This window comes from Tiliqua scincoides, chromosome 2, assembly GCF_035046505.1.
Source record: "Tiliqua scincoides isolate rTilSci1 chromosome 2, rTilSci1.hap2, whole genome shotgun sequence".
Lineage (NCBI taxonomy): Eukaryota > Metazoa > Chordata > Lepidosauria > Squamata > Scincidae > Tiliqua > Tiliqua scincoides.
The window spans coordinates 39,354,864-39,372,801 of record NC_089822.1 but is presented as its reverse complement, the minus strand read 5'-3'; the positions used below and the strand labels follow the sequence as shown (position 1 = coordinate 39,372,801).

At 40.4% G+C, this 17,938-nt stretch overlaps 1 protein-coding gene across 1 annotated transcript; it reads left to right on the top strand.

The window, feature by feature from the left end:
- The first annotated feature begins 216 nt into the window (after positions 1-216).
- ARRDC3 (arrestin domain containing 3) lies at positions 217-17,652 on the top strand. The gene is made up of 8 exons (XM_066614733.1): positions 217-1,038; positions 6,338-6,419; positions 8,712-8,859; positions 11,332-11,434; positions 12,352-12,608; positions 12,708-12,870; positions 13,498-13,652; positions 15,134-17,652. The coding sequence occupies exons 1-8, from the start codon at positions 759-761 to the stop codon at positions 15,188-15,190; spliced, it is 1,245 nt and encodes a 414-aa protein (XP_066470830.1). The 5' UTR covers positions 217-758; the 3' UTR covers positions 15,191-17,652.
- The last annotated feature ends 286 nt before the right edge of the window (positions 17,653-17,938 follow it).

Below are 17,938 nucleotides of genomic sequence, written 5' to 3'. Positions count from 1 at the left end.
AGTTTATTTTATTCCTGGTTCATGAAGGGGTTTTTGGAAGAAAGCAAAAAAGCAGCTCTCTGCCTGTGCAAAACGACATCTTGCCTTGCACGCTCCAGCACAGCCCTGGGAAGACAGCTGTCCCTGCCTCCTTTAAGCCCTTCCGCTCCATTCCAGCCCCAGCCGGTATAGACAAGGCTGGGAGGCTTTTGTGTCGTTTGCAATCTTGAGCTTCCCCAGTCCAGGGGCAGCTCCCTTGCAACGTGCCCGGGCTGGTGCTCTGCAGCCTGTGCAACGCCTTCCTGGTGCACAGGCCCGTTTTCAGTGCAGGGAAAGGGGCGCGCAAGGCGACCACAACACCTTTGCTTGCCATCAGGCAAGTGAGCTGCTCTGTTACACCTACTGTACAGGGTGGAGGGGGGAGAAAGGAGCACCAGCACCACGCCTGCGCACTGAGGTTGTTTTTCACAAAGCTCTTCTTAAAGTGAGCTGGCAGCAGCAGAGAGCTTGTCTTTGTAAGGAGACCACAGAGCTGGAGAGCAGCTGTGCACCGCATCGAGCGTTGCTACTTTTGAAGCAGCCTCAATGGAGCGCTTGCAGGGAATGCACTGATCCTGCCTGCAAATCTTTTTTTTTTTCCTAGCAGGGCAGAGAACTTGATCAGTGGCAAGTGAAGATCACATTTTTAGATGAGATCTTGACTTTTTTTCTTCCTCCTTCCCTCTTTTTTCTTACAGTATATTTTTATAGACTTTGTAATTAAAAAATAAAACAACATCATGGTGCTGGGGAAGGTGAAGAGTTTGACCATAAGCTTTGACTGTCTTAATGACAGCAATGTCCCCGTCTATTCTAGCGGGGACACAGTCTCAGGAAGGGTGAATTTAGAAGTGACTGGGGAAATCAGAGTCAAATCGCTCAAAATCCATGCAAGAGGACATGCAAAAGTACGCTGGACTGAATCGAGAAATGCTGGATCCAACACTGCCTACACACAGAATTACACTGAAGAAGTCGAATATTTCAACCATAAGGATATCTTAATTGGGCACGAAAGAGGTGAGTCTTGAATTTTGCATCCATTCCCTTTAGAATGATGTTGGAATGCAGTTTTGCTATGGTCAGAATCCATGGGCAGGCTACAATCCTATCCACGCTTTCCCGGGAGTAAGTCCCATTGGCTATAATGGGACTTGCTTCTGAATAGACGTGCCTAGGATTGGGCTCGCAGTCTCCATCCCTGGACGACTGCAGTGCTGGCCCAAGCATGGTTTACTCAGAAGGAAGCCCCACTGGGTGTAATGGAACTTATTCCCTGGGCAAGCAGGCTGTGAGGATGGCAGCTTCCCATGCATAGCTATTTAAATCCACAACATGAATGTGGAAGATGCCCCCTTATTAGGGTGATCATGGTGCATCTGCAAAGTGCTTCTGTTCAGGCAGGACTTTCTCCAACTCTCTGCTCTTTCACCAAGACCCTTTCATTCAGTGTATAAGGATTATTTTTGTTCAATGGGGTTTATTTGTTGTTGTTTTTTTGCATTGGATGCCGCTAAAATAATTACTTTTTAAAAAAGAGATCTATGTATAAGTTCTGGCTTTTCAGATGATGGGTGGTGATGAAGAATCATGCACAGAGAAAGGGTTCCCTGCGGTGTATTTTGACACTTGCTTTCAGCACCCCACGTGCAGGTCCACATTCCCTTTTAGTGAAGCTCCAGAAAGTTGATCAATGAGTGGTGATCTTTAAAGCAGGATCTTTTGCTTCTTTCTTGAGGCAGATGTGGGGCTGTGCATTGGAAGGGGAGGACCCCCCCCCACCCCTTTATCCCAACCCATTCTTGAATGGAGCATCTTCTTTCTAACTTGGAGCGCTGCACTCAATGAAATCTACAGTGTCAGTGCAAAGAATTCTGTGCAGAGAGAGGCATTGGGCTAGGAAACTGGAGGGGCAAAACATAATGGGATGAATTGATCTTCAGGCTTCTTAATCTATTGTTGAAATGGTACTAATGTGGAAGTATAGCAGACTCTAAGGTTGTTTTTCTGAAGTTTCCACCCTTTGTTAGAAGCGGTTCAATCCTGTTTGGGACCAGTTCTAGAGAGAAGGGAGGGGGTGTGCTTCCTCCTTTCAGCAGATTGGTTCTGCGCGTCAGGTGGTGGCGATGACTTAATTCCTAGCACAAGAAAATGTTAAAACTGGTTATGTAATTTTGGCTTGCTCTTTTTTTTAAGTGCACATCTACCTGCAGCAGATTTACTGCATATGGGGGGGGGGGGGAAGGACTTTTGCAGACATATCCCAGCTTCATGATCATTTGTTTTGTTAATTCAGCAAGGAAGTTATACAATCTATATGCCATTGCTTCCACCACCCAACAATGCGGTGCAATGTGCATTATGAAGTCCTATTAGAATAGGCAGCTATTGAATTCATCAGTTGTACAAAGTGCTAATATTTGCAGTTGAATTGAAAGAATACAATTCTTTCAATACAATTGTATTGCCAAGAATACAAAAAAAAAACAACCCAGTCTTTTTGAAAGAGTTGCAAATTAAGAGCCCAATCCTATGCATATCTGCTCAGAAGTAAGCCCCATTATAGTCAATAGGGGCTTACTCCCAGGTAAGTGTGGCTAGGGTGCAGCCTCTATGAGCAACTACAGTTGGTGCCTTTTGCAGAGAGCAGAATTGATTTTGCACCTGTTAATATTCTAACTGCATCCTGTAAGCCCCAGTGATCTTTCTGTGCCTTTATTTGGAAAAAAGAAAAGAGGTTGACCTCAGCTTTAGAGAGTCATTATAGACAAGCGGCCTTGAATGTACTAAATGCTTCCCCTCCAGTGAAGTGCCAGGCTCATTCACCTTTCTCCTCCCTGCCACCATAGACAGGCGAGCGCTTTGCTTGACTGTGCAGCCCCAGTGCCAAGTCAAGCAGGCAGAGAGGAGTTTCAATGACTTAACTGTGCCAGCCAACCAGTCAGTAGCAGCTGCTCAGCCTAGCCTGCTCGCAGAAAGGCACGCCTCATGCTCGCACAGTCATTGGGCCACTGGGGTTTGTTAGCCTGTTGCTAAGGCAATGCCAGCCCTTGATTGGGAGGTGGGTGAGCCCAAAGGGAGTGAGTGGGGTGGGCGAGAGAGATTAGGATGCAGGTTTAATCTAGTTCCTGGAGCGTTCCAGGGTGCTTTGCAAGCAGCACGCACTGCTGTAGGAAAGCCGCTTTCTGCTAGTGGTTCTGTGGACTCTTGGTCCCCTTGGCTGCTGTTTAGCGCAGACCCTGCAATGCTTGCATGAAAAGAGATGGAATTGCAAGCATCTTGTCCCTTCGTCCGCTTTCAGATGACAATAGGGGTAGGGTTACCAAACACAAAGCCGGAGCCTGTTGTGGAAGGGCTGCACCTGCCAAAATTCCCTCTTCTATACATTGGTTAACGGTATCAACACTGTTCCCCTTGGTAACCCTAGATATGGATGCAACTTGAAATCGGGGAAAACCAGGCCCTGGCCCACTAAATAATGGTGGGGGTCCTCCTGCCCCCATATCTTACCTATTCTTTTGGACCTTCATACAATTCAGTGGAACTTGCTCCTAAGTGTGCATAAGGTGGCACAGTCTAAAACGGGGTTGACCCGGTCTGGTTGCTGTCATGTCTATTCATTCATGACTGCACAGAAACAGGCTAGAGATGAACATGTGGATCCCATCAGCATGAGACAGTGGAGCGCTGTGCACTCACATACAAGCAAAGAGTCAGTTTGCTGCTGGGAAGGCAGATTTCTACCTCCCCTGGCCAGGCTTAATCCACACGGGGCCACAGCTTGGTTATACAGTAGTAACAAACAGGTTGGAGCTTTTGGAGCTTAAAAACCATTGGATATAGTTACAACAGAAAGCTTTGCAGCTGAGCAGTTCTAGGCACCTTATTGCTTCTGTGAACCCCCTTTAAAAGTTGAGCACGCAAAAGCGTACGTTGTCATATAACACTATCTGCAGCCAGGAAAGTGCTTCCAGCCCAAACCCATGCAGAGTTACTCCGGTTGTGGTGGGTACCCCTCTCTGCAAAAGATGAGGCTTGCCAAATGTGGGTGTCTGCCTAGATTCACGTCTGCATTCTAAACAGTTGCAGGTCTGCAAGCGAGAGGGAGGACGTTGCCAGATATTCTGTCAATACTGATCTCTTAATGCAGAACTTGGGCTTTCCCCACTAGGGATGCGATGGGTTTCTCCTTGGTTGCAAGCCACAAAATTTAATGTGCATAGTGTGGAGCTTGGATTCCTGCATGGCGCTTAGTTGGGGATTCTGCTTGCTGCTGTCGCCATGAGGGTGTGTGTATTTAGCTGGGTGCTTTTTAAACCCTTCCATGTTGAGCTGCACCTACCGAAATTCCCTCTCCTGTACAATGGTTAAAGGTATAGGCAAAGGGTAAAGGTCCCCCTTTGCATCTGGTCACCCTCGCCATAAGTGTGTATTTAGCTGGGTGCCGTTTTGCAAGAGGAACATGTGCCTTTCCTGCGCAGTCTTTCTGTCCCGTTACGTGTACGCAACAGGGATCAAATGTGTACACCTGTGGGCTGGGCAGGTCAACTGTGGCGAGTGGCCGGAGACTTTGGTCACGTTCCAACTGGGCAGCCCAAAGGGAATTGCCCAAGCGTGCCATGCCACCACTGTGGGGAGACCGGAAGCCGAAGGGAAAGGAGCGGCTTCTGTCCTCTCATTCCCTCCACCCATCACGCCTACGACTAGCAAGTTAGCTTGCGCAGTGCTGAGCAAACATGCTGGCTGGCTGGCTGGGGAGTGCAATGTATACTGTATGCATATGAGAGAGGCTGGCTGGGGATCTGCTCGCCGCCGGTTTAGGCCGGTCCTCTCCTGCTCGAGCCTAGTCTGTTGATTGACAGCTCAGCACTTGTTTACCACAGCTTGGCTGCTGCTGCTCTTTGCTGGGGCTGAAGGGAAACTGCTGAGCTGGCAGAAAGGAAAAGAAGGGGGAAGAAGGAAAGGAAGAGAAGATTTAAAACCAATAGAATGGAACCAAATACCAGTGTAAAACAAAGAGACAAGAAGCCACACGCACACATAAACACACACACATGTATATGTGCACACACATATGTATATATGCACATGCACACACATATATTTATATATACATGCACATAAACACACACACACAATTTTAAAGAGGATTTACTGCAAAAATTGGTGTAGCCAAGACTTGCCTGAATCTATCTCACATTCACATAGATTACTTGGGTTTGCCATTTTGCTGGCAATTTGATTTTAGTTTATATCAGTAAAAAACCTTGTGAGAAACCCTGCACATTTACCTACCTCATATTCTCCTTTACAATACAGTGACTTTAATTTCCCTCAGCTGAAATGTGTGCTCTTTGCCTGTATAATTTCAAGGGCATTCGTACTATGTGCACACCACCAGATTTTAGCCTCATTAATGTTATTTGTTGCCACAACTTCTCAAGTGTATTCTTCTTCCCTAAAAAGAATGTTCCTTTACACTCCCTTCTTGAGGAAGACAGCATTTTCTTAGGGCACAATCCTAACCAGGTCTACTCAGAAGTAAGTCCTATTTTGTTCAATGGGGCTTACTTTCAGGAAAGTGGTTAGGATTGCAACCTTAGTTTTATAAGAAATTCTCTACAAGTCAGCTTGGATATTTTAGAATATATCTTGGAATCAGAAAGACAGGGAAGGTCACCCCTTTAAAATGAACTTTAGATCTTCCCTCCTACCCAGGGAGAATCAAATTAGAACAATTTTTTAAGAGATTGCCAATTATTTGGAACTCGGCAACTCATCACACCCTTAATTGCTTATTGGATCATTTCAAAATGTTCTAAAATTGACATGGAGCTGTATATTTTACTGTGTTTCTAATGCTCCTTCATAAAGATTTGATTAGAAAATAAATGATAAATTTGTTTTATTGGTACAGTGTTATTTCTTTTGAATATTGGTTAATCTAGTATAGGGTACTTTTTAATATTTTAAAGGAAACCCCACTAAAATAATACAGTCCTTTCCCCCAGGAGCAATTTGGACTGGAGCAGAAAGAGACACAGCAATGAATACCAACCTCTGAAATTAAAAATATAAAAAGAATTAGACGCATGCAAAACATTTTCTTGAGACTTGACCATGGCTCAGTTACTGATATAAAAAGGCATTAAAGTCAGCGAAGCTACACAAGTGAGGGGTATGGTATGCAGTTTTGCTCCTCCCCTTTAATAATAACAGTAATACTAAAGCCATTTGTCGTAAATCACTTTGTTTAATATATTGTGATATGTGTACAATGTTTACAGGTGGAATAGCATATTGGGTTTTTCCCTCCTAGATGATGACAATTCTGAAGAAGGCCTCCACATCATTCATTCAGGACGGCATGAATATGCATTCAGCTTTGAGCTTCCACAGACGTAAGTATAACATGATGCTTGGGCTACCTGTCAAACCATCCAAAAACATATTGGCAAGGAATCAGAAAACAGAACTTACACATTGAAGTGTAAGTGGTATAAAGAAAGAAAAAACCCTTTTCAATGGTCACAGAGATTGCACTAGAACATGCTACAGGGGCATTATCCTAAGAAATTATTCAGAGGTTGCTTTTAGTCAAAGCCAGTACATGAAAAATGGGACCAGCTATTGCCCTTCTGTCAGTCATTCCATTTTAAAACCTGTTGCACATGGATAATGTTTCATTTGATCCACCCATGACCTATTTTGTGTGTTACAAATGTGAAATAAAGGACTCATCATTAAGTCCTTTTAGAGCTGCTGGTATGACTCCCTGTTGAATTCAGGGTGTAGAGAGCTGTATAGCTGACGATGCTTCAATTGAACATGTTGAAACAGATCTGCCAGGAAGGCATAAATCAGAACAAAATGGGATAGAGCAACTACTACCGAAATATTAAATGAAAACAGTGGCTCTACATTTGAAAGACAGTGATTATCTTCAGAAGCTACAGTTAAGTATTAGGTCAAAGGAAGGTGAATACAACCTTCATGACTTTAAAAAAACAAACACAATAATTTGGATGTTTTCCAGAAATAGGAAATAAAATATGAGGCAGTTCTCAAAATATGTTCAAGGTGATAAGTTCAAATCTGGAAGTCAGGACAAAATAACTGTTATTTTATATACTCATAGAGTTTAACACATTATCAGTTTGATTCATGTATGTAAAATATATCTTGATGGGAAAAAGGTGATTTGTGTGGCCTAGGAAGGGGAAAAGTCAGAAAGGGACAGATTTCCATAAAGAGTTGGATGAGATAAGCAAGATAGAAAACCTTGCAACAGTACAATGCAGTTACTGCTTCAGTGTTTCACGCTTAGAAGCTTATGCAGAGCCTTATTCTGAGTGTCTATAGGTTTTTCTGCCTCTGTAAGATTCACAAGGGTTCAGCATCATATAGGCTTCCTTTCCTAAAAAGGCAAAGTGACACAATTTACATTTTCTACAGCTAGAACATAATTATTTTTGAAAACTCTATTTTTGGAGTTTGATTGACTTGGAGATAACTATGTTAACTGATGAAACTTGGGGGCAAAAAGTCTCTTTGAAGAAAGGTTGCATCTGGAGCAGTTTTGTAAATACAATGCAGCTTATGGAAAGGTAGCCCTCAAATGGAGCGAACAAGTATAAGAAAAAGTTGGATTACCTCATTGCTCTATATTGCAGACCAGAGGGGAATAATGCTCAAGCGTCAAAAACATTAGTTCAATTTTTAACTATATTGTTCTTAAATGAGCACGTCTCTTAGAGGCATAACTAGATGTTTAGACAGTTGGCTGAAAATAATTGTTCTTTTATAATGAATGAAACAGTAAGACTTTATAACTTTAATTCCAGGTGCCTTCTTAATAGCAAGACATTGTTCTGGCTTAAACAGAACTCCTATTTGCCTTCAGTTATAGCTCAGAGTATGGAAAAAAAACTGCTCCTTTTGTTTAATTGCATTAAAAGGCAGTCTGTTTTATACAGTATATGAGGATAAAGTGGTTAGAAAAATTTTGCATACCTAAATTTATCCTGATAACTCCTGAACAAGAAAGCATAACCTATGTTAAGAAGCAACCAGGCACTACAGACATGGAGGGAGCATCTCTTACAGACATTAAGTATGGTTTTGAGAACATCAATGAACAGATATCCTGGTTGACTTCAGTAATGCTCACATTTAGGCTTGGTGCCCTTTGGAAGTCAGCTACTTTAAAGCAGTTTGTTGACATCAACTTATTTTAATACATTGAATGTTTCCTTTCCCAGGTTTATAAAGTGACCTCTTGTAACACAAAGATCTTTTGAACTGGTCCCCAATACAATCAAGCTGGAACACTTGGATTTAGTTGCCATTTAGTTTAGTTGCTATTCATTTCGATAGGACTTACATGGTATAAATCTAACTGCTTCAGCTTAGCTGGGTTGTGGATCAGGTTAATGTATCCTGTAGCATATTACAGTGCAATTCCAGTACGAACATGGTCATATTCTATAGATCTATTGAGCAATTAACTACAGAGATATTTCTCCCAAACTAATTGAACATGACAATCCTGCAAACAAATTACGCTTGATTATATACTATGATGCATTAACAGTACAGTACAACTTATTAATTATGACCTGAATTAAGTGTATACTTAAGTTTAAAGAACAAAATAAAGATTTATTCAGTTTTGACCTTTGTGTCCTGCACAGACCACTTGCTACCTCATTTGAAGGCAGACATGGCAGTGTGCGCTATTGGGTGAAAGCAGAATTGCACAGGCCTTGGCTTCTACCAGTAAAATTAAAGAAGGAATTTACAGTCTTTGAACATATAGATATCAACACTCCTTCATTACTGGTAAGAATTGACAGAATTGCTCATTCTTTGTTTTTGGCATAAAAAAATAGCAACACACGGTCCTTGAAATATCAAAACATGTAACAATAAGTACAATGAAATATTTAAAGTATAAGAATATAATGACTAGCAACCAGTAAGTGGTAGCATATTGTATTCTTATTTAATGAAGTTCTATGGAGCTGTTTGTTCTTAAAATAATATATTTTAAACTGTTCTAGTAAAGCATAACTTCCAAATAGAACAGTTCTATTTTTTTTTAAAAAAAAGTTCAGCTTGAGATTTTCATAGCTTGAAAAAACGAATGTTTAAAAAAAAGGATTGTACTGCAGTGCATTATTCAAGTGGGGAGAAATGATCAAGCTTCTGTATGTTGCCATAAAAATTTTTATTGTAATAACGTATTAAAGACTCCATAAGATTCTTTAAATCTGACCTAAAACCATTTTTAATTCATGGTTTCTAATTAAATTGAATATATGAAAATGGATCGCATAAAGAAAAGTCCATTGAAACAGGGTTCTTTTATCTATGGCTAAAAAAGTCATATTATCAGAGAAGATATGGGGTCTCATCTAAAACCCACAAAAATAAATAAGAATATTTATATACATTTTTGTGAGTTTAGGATAAGGCCCCTAGTCTTTATTTCATATAGGGCAACAACAAGAATATCACTGACTTTGGCTACAGTCTTTAACCCCAGTGATTCCAAGGGGGGATTATTCCACTGATTTGGTTAGATGTAGGATTGCTTTGTATATTAGTGTCAGAAGCAGTCCCAGTGCAGGTATTGGCATTTGAACATAAATTCCACGAGGAAGATCACTTCAGTTAAAACAATAAATGTTTATTGGGGTCTCATTAGATTAAATGTTTGCAGGATTTCAGGGAGGTTAGTCCCACTGAAATTTAAAGAAACTTTAATAATGCATGTGATGATGTGGACTCTAGTCCATAAGAGCTTATGCTACAATAAATTTCTTAGTCTTTTGGGGCCACAAGATCTTGTTTTTAATAAATGTATTTGGCATTCATATGTAAAGTTTAAATTCAGATGTCTGGATAATAATTCAGTTTAAATTACAATTAATACAGTGTGTGTAAAGCAGTGGTCCTAAGCACACTTTTGTGACTTATAAACCAAGGAGGTTTATCTCCACCTAGATGGGTTTATCCCCACCCATCTAGTATACCTGTCTGAAAATAAGTTCCACAGCTTACTATGGAATACATTTTGCTGTACTGAGTGGAACTCACTTCCAGGTGTCTATAGGATTACAGTTTTGAAGTATCCCACATTGTGGGACTTACTTCTGAGTAAACATGCAGAGAATTGAACTGCAAGTTTGTTTAGAGTTGGGGCCTAATTCAGGAACTTAGAAACTTTCAGTTCTTCATTGGAGGGACTGCAGTCCTAAACAGTACTTATTTGGAAAGTAATTCTCATTGAATTCCATAGAGCTTATGTCCAAATAAACAGAGTTAGGATCAAACCCCAGAGGTTTGTAGGTCTGAGCCATTATCCCTGTTATCTTCAACAGGGATAAACCTCCCTAACTGCAAATAAACTGATTTAAAGAGTGTGAGGACTATAGAGAGAGCTGGTAATTTTTCCCCCTAATGTTGAGGCAGAATTCGTGAAAAGCTCAACCACTTTACTCCTACAGATAGTTTGCTTTCATTGTATCTGCATAAGGCTGCTTTAGGAGATCCACGGGCTAGAAGAGCAGAGGAAGGCATATCACAGGCTGGCACATCACTAACAGCCCAATCCTATGCATGTCTACTCAGAAGTAAGTCTTATTAAAGTCAGTGGGGCTTACTCCCAGGAAAGTGTGGTTGGGATTGGGCTGTTAGTTCTGCTGAATTAATGGAATTGACTTCCAAGTAGACATGCATAGGATTATGCAGTAAGAGACACAGAGTTGTCTCTCGGGCTCACTGTTCTGTAATATTAGGATACTTCCAGATGTCTTTTTTCTACCACTATCGTGATGACCAGCTCACTGACACAGGGCACAATCCTAACTCCTAATGTTGGTACTTTCCAGCACCGACATAAGGGCAATGCAGCTCTGGGGTAAGGGAACAAATATTCCCTTACTTTGAGGAGGCCTCCGTGAGTGCAGGATGCAGCATATGTCCCATTGGTACCACTATGCCAGTGCTGGAAAGCACTGACATAAGAGCTTAGGATTGCACCCACAGTCAGGCAGTCATCTCTGCTATAACCTGTGCTGATTACTGTTAGTCCAGATGTACTACCACAACCAGTACAAGAAAAACAGCAGTCATCTTGCACATATGTGATAACGCCTATAAAGTACTTTCTGTTTCATGTCTGTGGTGATGGTTACCACTACTGAAGTAGCTGCTGTCTGGAAACATCCTTACAAAATGTGTAAAGCCATGTAACTTTCACTGAACTAAAAAAGTAATTGTAAATATATTTCTTCTGTTTTCTTTCAGTCACCCCAAGCAGGCACAAAAGAAAAGACTCTCTGTTGCTGGTTTTGTACCTCAGGCCCAATATCCTTAAGTGCCAAAATTGAAAGGAAGGGCTACACCCCAGGTATGTAGCACATATTCTTGTGGAAGAGTGTTTAGCATGGTTAGGCTTGCAGTCGTTCTGAATTAAGTGTCAGTAGGTACCAGTTGGTCTATATGCAGGTGCATCTTTGTGTTGTCTAACTACATTAGAATAAGCGCTATATATATGGCACATTTCAGATTATTTGCAATCAGTATCAATTTGTCCCTTTATTTGAATAGGATAGAGGTTGCACAGAGCCCCATTGCCTTGTTGGGGCTGAACTTGTGAAAGGGAACAACCCTTTTCATTTGTTGGATGTTCTTACTGTTACAGAGATTAAGGGAGCATAATAGTACCAGTTGTAGAAGCGGTTGGCTAGATGCAAGGGATGGCACAAGGATGACAACAAGGTCTCTTGTTGTCTTGTGTGCTCCCTGAGGCATTTGGTGGGCCACTGAGATACAAGAAGCTGGGCTAGATGGGCCTATGGCCTTATCCAGCAGGGCTGTTCTTATGTTCTTAATAAAAACTGAATTGTCCGTGGAGCTCCTTTTATTTTCCATCTAACATGATGGAAAGGAGGTCTGGTCTAGAGGGTAGAGCCTCCATTTGCCTGAAGATTAACATCCACAAGGTCGCCAGTTCGAGGCCACCGGCACCGTGCGACCTTGAAGCAGCTGGCAAGCTGCAGCTGAGCTGTTCCATCTGCTCGGAGCGTGGGAGGATGGAGGCCAGAATGTTAAACCAGATCGGAGTGTAACACCTTGAATGTGGTGGTTCTTGAAAGAGAGAACCTTCTTTCAATTTGTAAAAATCCCTGCGTGGATTTAATAAGCCTGCCTGTGTAAACCGCCTTGAATAAAGTCTTGAATAAAGACCAAGAAAGGCGGTATATAAATACTGTATATTATTATTATTATTATTATCTAACATGCATATTCTTTGTTGTGTTCAAGGTGAATCAATTCAAATCTTTGCGGAGATTGAGAACTGCTCTTCCCGAATGGTGGTGCCAAAAGCTGCCATTTATCAAACACAGGCATTCTATGCCAAAGGAAAAATGAAGGAAGTAAAGCAGCTTGTGGCCAACTTGCGTGGGGAGTCCCTATCGTCAGGGAAGACAGAAACCTGGAATGGCAAACAGTTAAAAATTCCACCAGTTTCCCCCTCCATCCTTGACTGTAGTATAATCCGTGTGGAATATTCTCTAATGGTAAGAACTGTGTTTAACTTTTTGGTATTAAACATATCCCTTTCTTGCTGAACGTGTAGGCATTCAGTTTTTAATACCTTCTTGTTTCTTTACTTTCAGGTCTATGTGGATATTCCAGGTGCAATGGATTTGTTTCTTAATTTACCACTTGTCATCGGCACTATTCCTTTACATCCATTCGGCAGCAGAACATCAAGTGTGAGCAGCCAATGTAGCATGAACATGAACTGGCTTGGTCTGTCACTGCCTGAAAGACCCGAAGGTAATTTGACCTTACAGATGCCATATTGTTCAGGATTCTGCGTGTGTGTGTTTACAGGCCAGTTATTCTATTAGTATCTTTAATACAGGTAGATAATCCCCTTGAACAAACAGCACAGGGTGCATGATCTGCTAGAGATCTCTGTAGTATCACTGCAACTGAGGGGAGGTACAGGCCCATCAGGGTGACCCTAACACCAAATCTGTGCAGGTTTAGAAGAGGTTTGCAAACAATCCACAGATGTTCAAGAATGTGTGTAGGGTCTTCATTGGCTCACTTCATCGGTAGCCCAAAGGGTCTTGTGGGGAAAAATTTCTTCCCTTGATTTATTTATTTCTTGTGGGCATTTTTTTCTTGAATTTGGGAAAGTGACAATGTATGTAGTTAGCTTCCTTTCCACTAAAAGATTGTTGTGTGCAAGGCAATGTACTATGGCCAAGCAAGGTTTGAAAGTCCAGACATCGATGAACAAAACTGTTCATTATAATGAAAACTAAATTACCAGCAGCTGATCCTTTCTTATATCTACCTTGTGCAAATCACAGTAACTAAAGTTTAATATATTTGTCATATATATTTTGACATGCATAAGAACATTGTTCGAACTGCGTGTACTTTTCCCTTCAGCACCTCCTAGCTATGCAGAAGTGGTCACTGAGGAGCAAAGACAGTCCAGCCTAGCACCTGTAGCTGCTTGCGATGACTTTGAAAGAGCACTTCAAGGACCATTATTTGCCTACATCCAAGAGTTCCGATTCCTGCCTCCACCACTTTATTCAGAGGTAAGGTTACAAGCAGTTAAGTTTTTGCATTCCACTTTAAAATAAGACTATATCTGAACCAGCATTCTTCCCTTGGGTATGTCCCAGAACATTCTGGATCATTTCCTTGGGGGGGATATAGGTGGGGGGGGATGTGACTTCCACAGGTTCCCCTTTCACTCCACTTTCTGCTAGGCCACATATGTGTCAGTTCTTTGTCAACTGAAATTGAACCTATTAAAAAATTGTTGCATAATGTCTAGATAGCCAGATCTCTCACAATTTTGTAACTCAGATTTTCTTTTATATTAACATCTAATTTTAGATTATCATTATAGTACATCTTTTTAATATAGCAGTGTCCTACTGATAGTTAATAAGTTGAAGGTCAGCTTTCATAGGAAAGAGGCAAAATAATTCATTACTTTTGCTTAGAATTTGTTTCATAATAATACAATCGTTAACTTGGACAGCAGCCAAAATACTTCTGTGAAAGTAAGGGCCCAGTCCTATCTAACTTTCCAGCACTGATGCAGCTACAATTCAGGAAACAAACATGCTCTTACCTTGAGAAGGCCTCCGTGACTGCACCCCTCACCACTGGATGCAGTGCACACCCCATTTGCAGGGCTGCATCATCACTGAAAAATTGGATATAATTGGGCCCTGGATTTCATTGAAATCAATATGACTAACTTCCTAGACAAGATTGGACTGTTTTATTTTGCTTTTCATTAGCAAAAATTCTCTGTTACACTGCTAGTAAATTAATGTTTCAGCACCTAATTTGGTTACTATGTCGTAGGTGACAAAGTATATTTTGACTTGTTAGATGGCCAACCTTTTTCCGCTCTTTGTTTATTGTAATGTTGCCATCTCAATATAAATACCTCTAGGCTACTATAATAATAGATATGTATGTTGCAGTCCAAAAGCTGATAAATAGAATGTACCTGTACTTCAGCTGGTTTAGTTCAGCTGAAGTCAACACAATTATACTGCATTAAATTGAAAGTACCTCAGCTGGGTTTATAGTTAGCAGTCTTGCAGACCTCATTTAGTTGGAGAATTAGTTTGCGTTTTTAAAGAAGAAAATATTTAGTGGTGATCTCAGTTTCTAGATATGTGTGACTGGAACAGTGCACAAAATGCTGTATATCAGCTTTGCTGTGCTGGGATCCCATGTAACAGGTTTTCGGGGTTGGCCCACACTTACTGGTAATAAGACACCTGTGCTAAACAAAATGACACAAATTCAGTTTTGTTTTCTCAATTCTTTTCTGACTGCTTTTTCAAGTGTAAGTGAGCAGAGACCATGTTAATTGGGGTCACAATTTTCTAAAAATGCATACTAAACAAAACACACAACTGTAAAGGAATTCTGAACATTTTTTAAGTCAAAATTTAATTTTAAGAAATCGTATTTCTTTTTTTAATTATTGTTTTAGAAAGCTTTTTAGGATGGAAGCCTTAATCCCTTTTTCTCACTTTCTTCCACCTAGATTGACCCAAACCCTGATCAGCCCTCGGATGACAGACCATCCTGTCCCTCTCGTTGAAGGAATGCTTCATAAGAAGAGCTGACTTGGGTCCGCGTTGTATTTTTGCCGTGCTGAGGATAAAGGTGTCCCGTTTGGAGACACACTTTAAAAGGAAGTTCTTGCCTAAAAGAAAAAGGTGAAGTAACGAAACAACCTATGATCATGCTTTTGAAGCCTACAGCAACATCATAGGACTGCTCTTCATGCTTGAAGATCTGAGCTTTCCCTCCCTGTTGTATACTGGCACATATTAAGAGCAGCCTTAATAGTCTACACTCATGTGTCAAAACACTCACCGTGTTGCAAGAGGGATGACTTCCTCTTTTGATTTGAAAATTTGCACATGCTCAATGCTTACGTTGTGCGGTTCAGTGTCACTACAGCTTTTTCTCATTTACGTTGGACTGTTGTTACCCCCTTCTAACTTGTTTGTGGTCCGCACAACAAGAAGCGAATGAAAGCTTTGAAAACTATGACAAATGCACTGACTTTTTTTATTTAGAAAAACAAACAATATAGTCTGGACTTTTCCTGCATATGCACATGCTCAGAATTGTCCCAGTAAGACTGATCCATGTATCACCTCTTCAGCTTGGATCCTGTTGTGGATTTATTACCAACATCAAATGCCTTCAAGCCAATCCTTGCTGTATGTTTTGCAGCCTACTGTAGTAGATAAGCAACAGATATGTAAGGGGGGAAAAATAACAGAAGGAAACTAATAGGAGTCTTTGTCAAGATTGTATACCTTCTTGATTCCTTTTAAGGATTTGTTGCCTTTCTACTATTACCACAAAGAAGAATTTTGTTACAGACTGCCTAAAATCACTTAATCTCAGGTGAACTCATCACTTGCCAAAATGTCGAATGCTATTTGTGTTTTATTTGTTGCACTGTTGAGTTTTTTCTTCCTGTTTTTTGTTATGTTGTTTTGTTTGAAAAGGGGGACTTGGAAAAGGGACATGCACAAAGAACCCATCCTCATTTCTTACTATCCTTTTACACACAGTTAAGAAGAGTTCAGTCATGTTACAAACAGATCAGCCACGAGTTACTGGAGAAAAGTTGTGTACTGTTCACATGGGAAGTTCACAGCTCATTGGGTAGAGGAGGAAAGCAAATTAATCTTTATTCATAATTATCCCATGACCACAGATTTGTGTAAAAAATTTGTAGTTTAGTTAGTAACAAAGGACATTGTCTCTCAAATGGTAGATATATTTTCAAGGACAAGAGGATCATTTGAGAGAAGATTTCCCAATATGTGCTGCTCAAATTATATTCTCTTCAAAAGCATTCTGATTCAGAATAGTAAAATTAGGAGCCATAATTCATTGGCAGAGAATTACTTTGAGTGTAGCGCATTCACAATGGGGTTTAGCACAGATTATAAGGAACGAACTACCAGGTAATAGGTGTGTGGGCTTCACAAGCTAGGACTTTGGCATTAAAGATGCACACTGATGCACAACTCTTCAAGAAGAGATTTGCAACTGATGTTTTCCAAAAGTAGCCACCCTGAAGTTAAATGCAGAATAACTACCATATGGCTGCAGTTAACCCCATCCTTTATAATCTGGCTGGTTTAAAGATTGCTTTGTCTGGGATGAGCTTCCACTGATTAATTTCTGTCTTGCTGTTGAGACTTCATAACAAACAGGATAGGCTTGTCCATAAGTGGCCTTCAAGAAAACATGGACAACAATTCATGTTTGAACAATTACAGGGTGAAAAATAAACAGTATAAAAATGAGTCGCGTTTTAAGTGATTCGGTTAGAGTTTGGCCTGCAGCAAGCAAACTTAATATACTGGATAATAAGGAAACTGAGTGATGGACTTTTTAAAATCTTGCTAAGCAATTTTGTGAATGTCCCTCTTCTGCAGAAGATTAAACAAATATTTTTGACGGGATAGTGGCATAAAAGGGCATTTGGTGGGTTTTTTGGTGGGGTTTTTTTGTGCTGTTTTTGTTTCAACCAACTAGGGAACAATTGTTATGCATAGCATTACATTTATCACAGTATGATGGAAGTTTCCATTTGAAGCAGGATTGACCAATATTGTAGCAATTGGCACTGCATCACATTAAAGTTGTGATTGGGTTTAAAGTTATAAACACTATTAAACAATTGATTTTACAAGAAACAGGATATTTTGTGTGGCATTACTGTTATCTCCGATTTCACAAAATATTGGTCAATTTCTGGACATTGTAAAATACGAGTTTCAGAGCTGTAGTCCAGTATTCAAAAAAAATCTCCTAATTTAAAAGAAAATTGGGAAAGAATAAGTAAAATCCAAAATATTAGAGAAACAAGTGCAATATTTAATGTTTGCTTTATAGATTATATTCAATGGCTATTTGTATATTTTTTCTTTTTTCTTTTTTTTTTAGTTGGTGCTGAATATGTCCTTGTAGACTCTGTTTCAAGAAAACAATATGTGGAAAACAATTTAATTTTTCCTATTGCTCTTCCTTGTGGATAATAAACTTTTTTTTTTTTACAAAAAGACTTTGAGGGATTTTATATAAAGAAGCAACCATCAGATGGTTCCCTTTTAAAATATATGAGTTTAATCCATTCCACTACAGATGCAGTACTTGCATTTAAAGGGATCACTTCAGGAAAGCAAGAGTCCTATGCCTGTAGTATTAATAGATACCTGCATGAACACCACACTCACAGCCCAATCCTAGGTGTGTCTACTCAGAAGTAAGTCCCATTAGAGTCAATGGGGCTTGCTCCCAGGAAAGTGTGGATAGG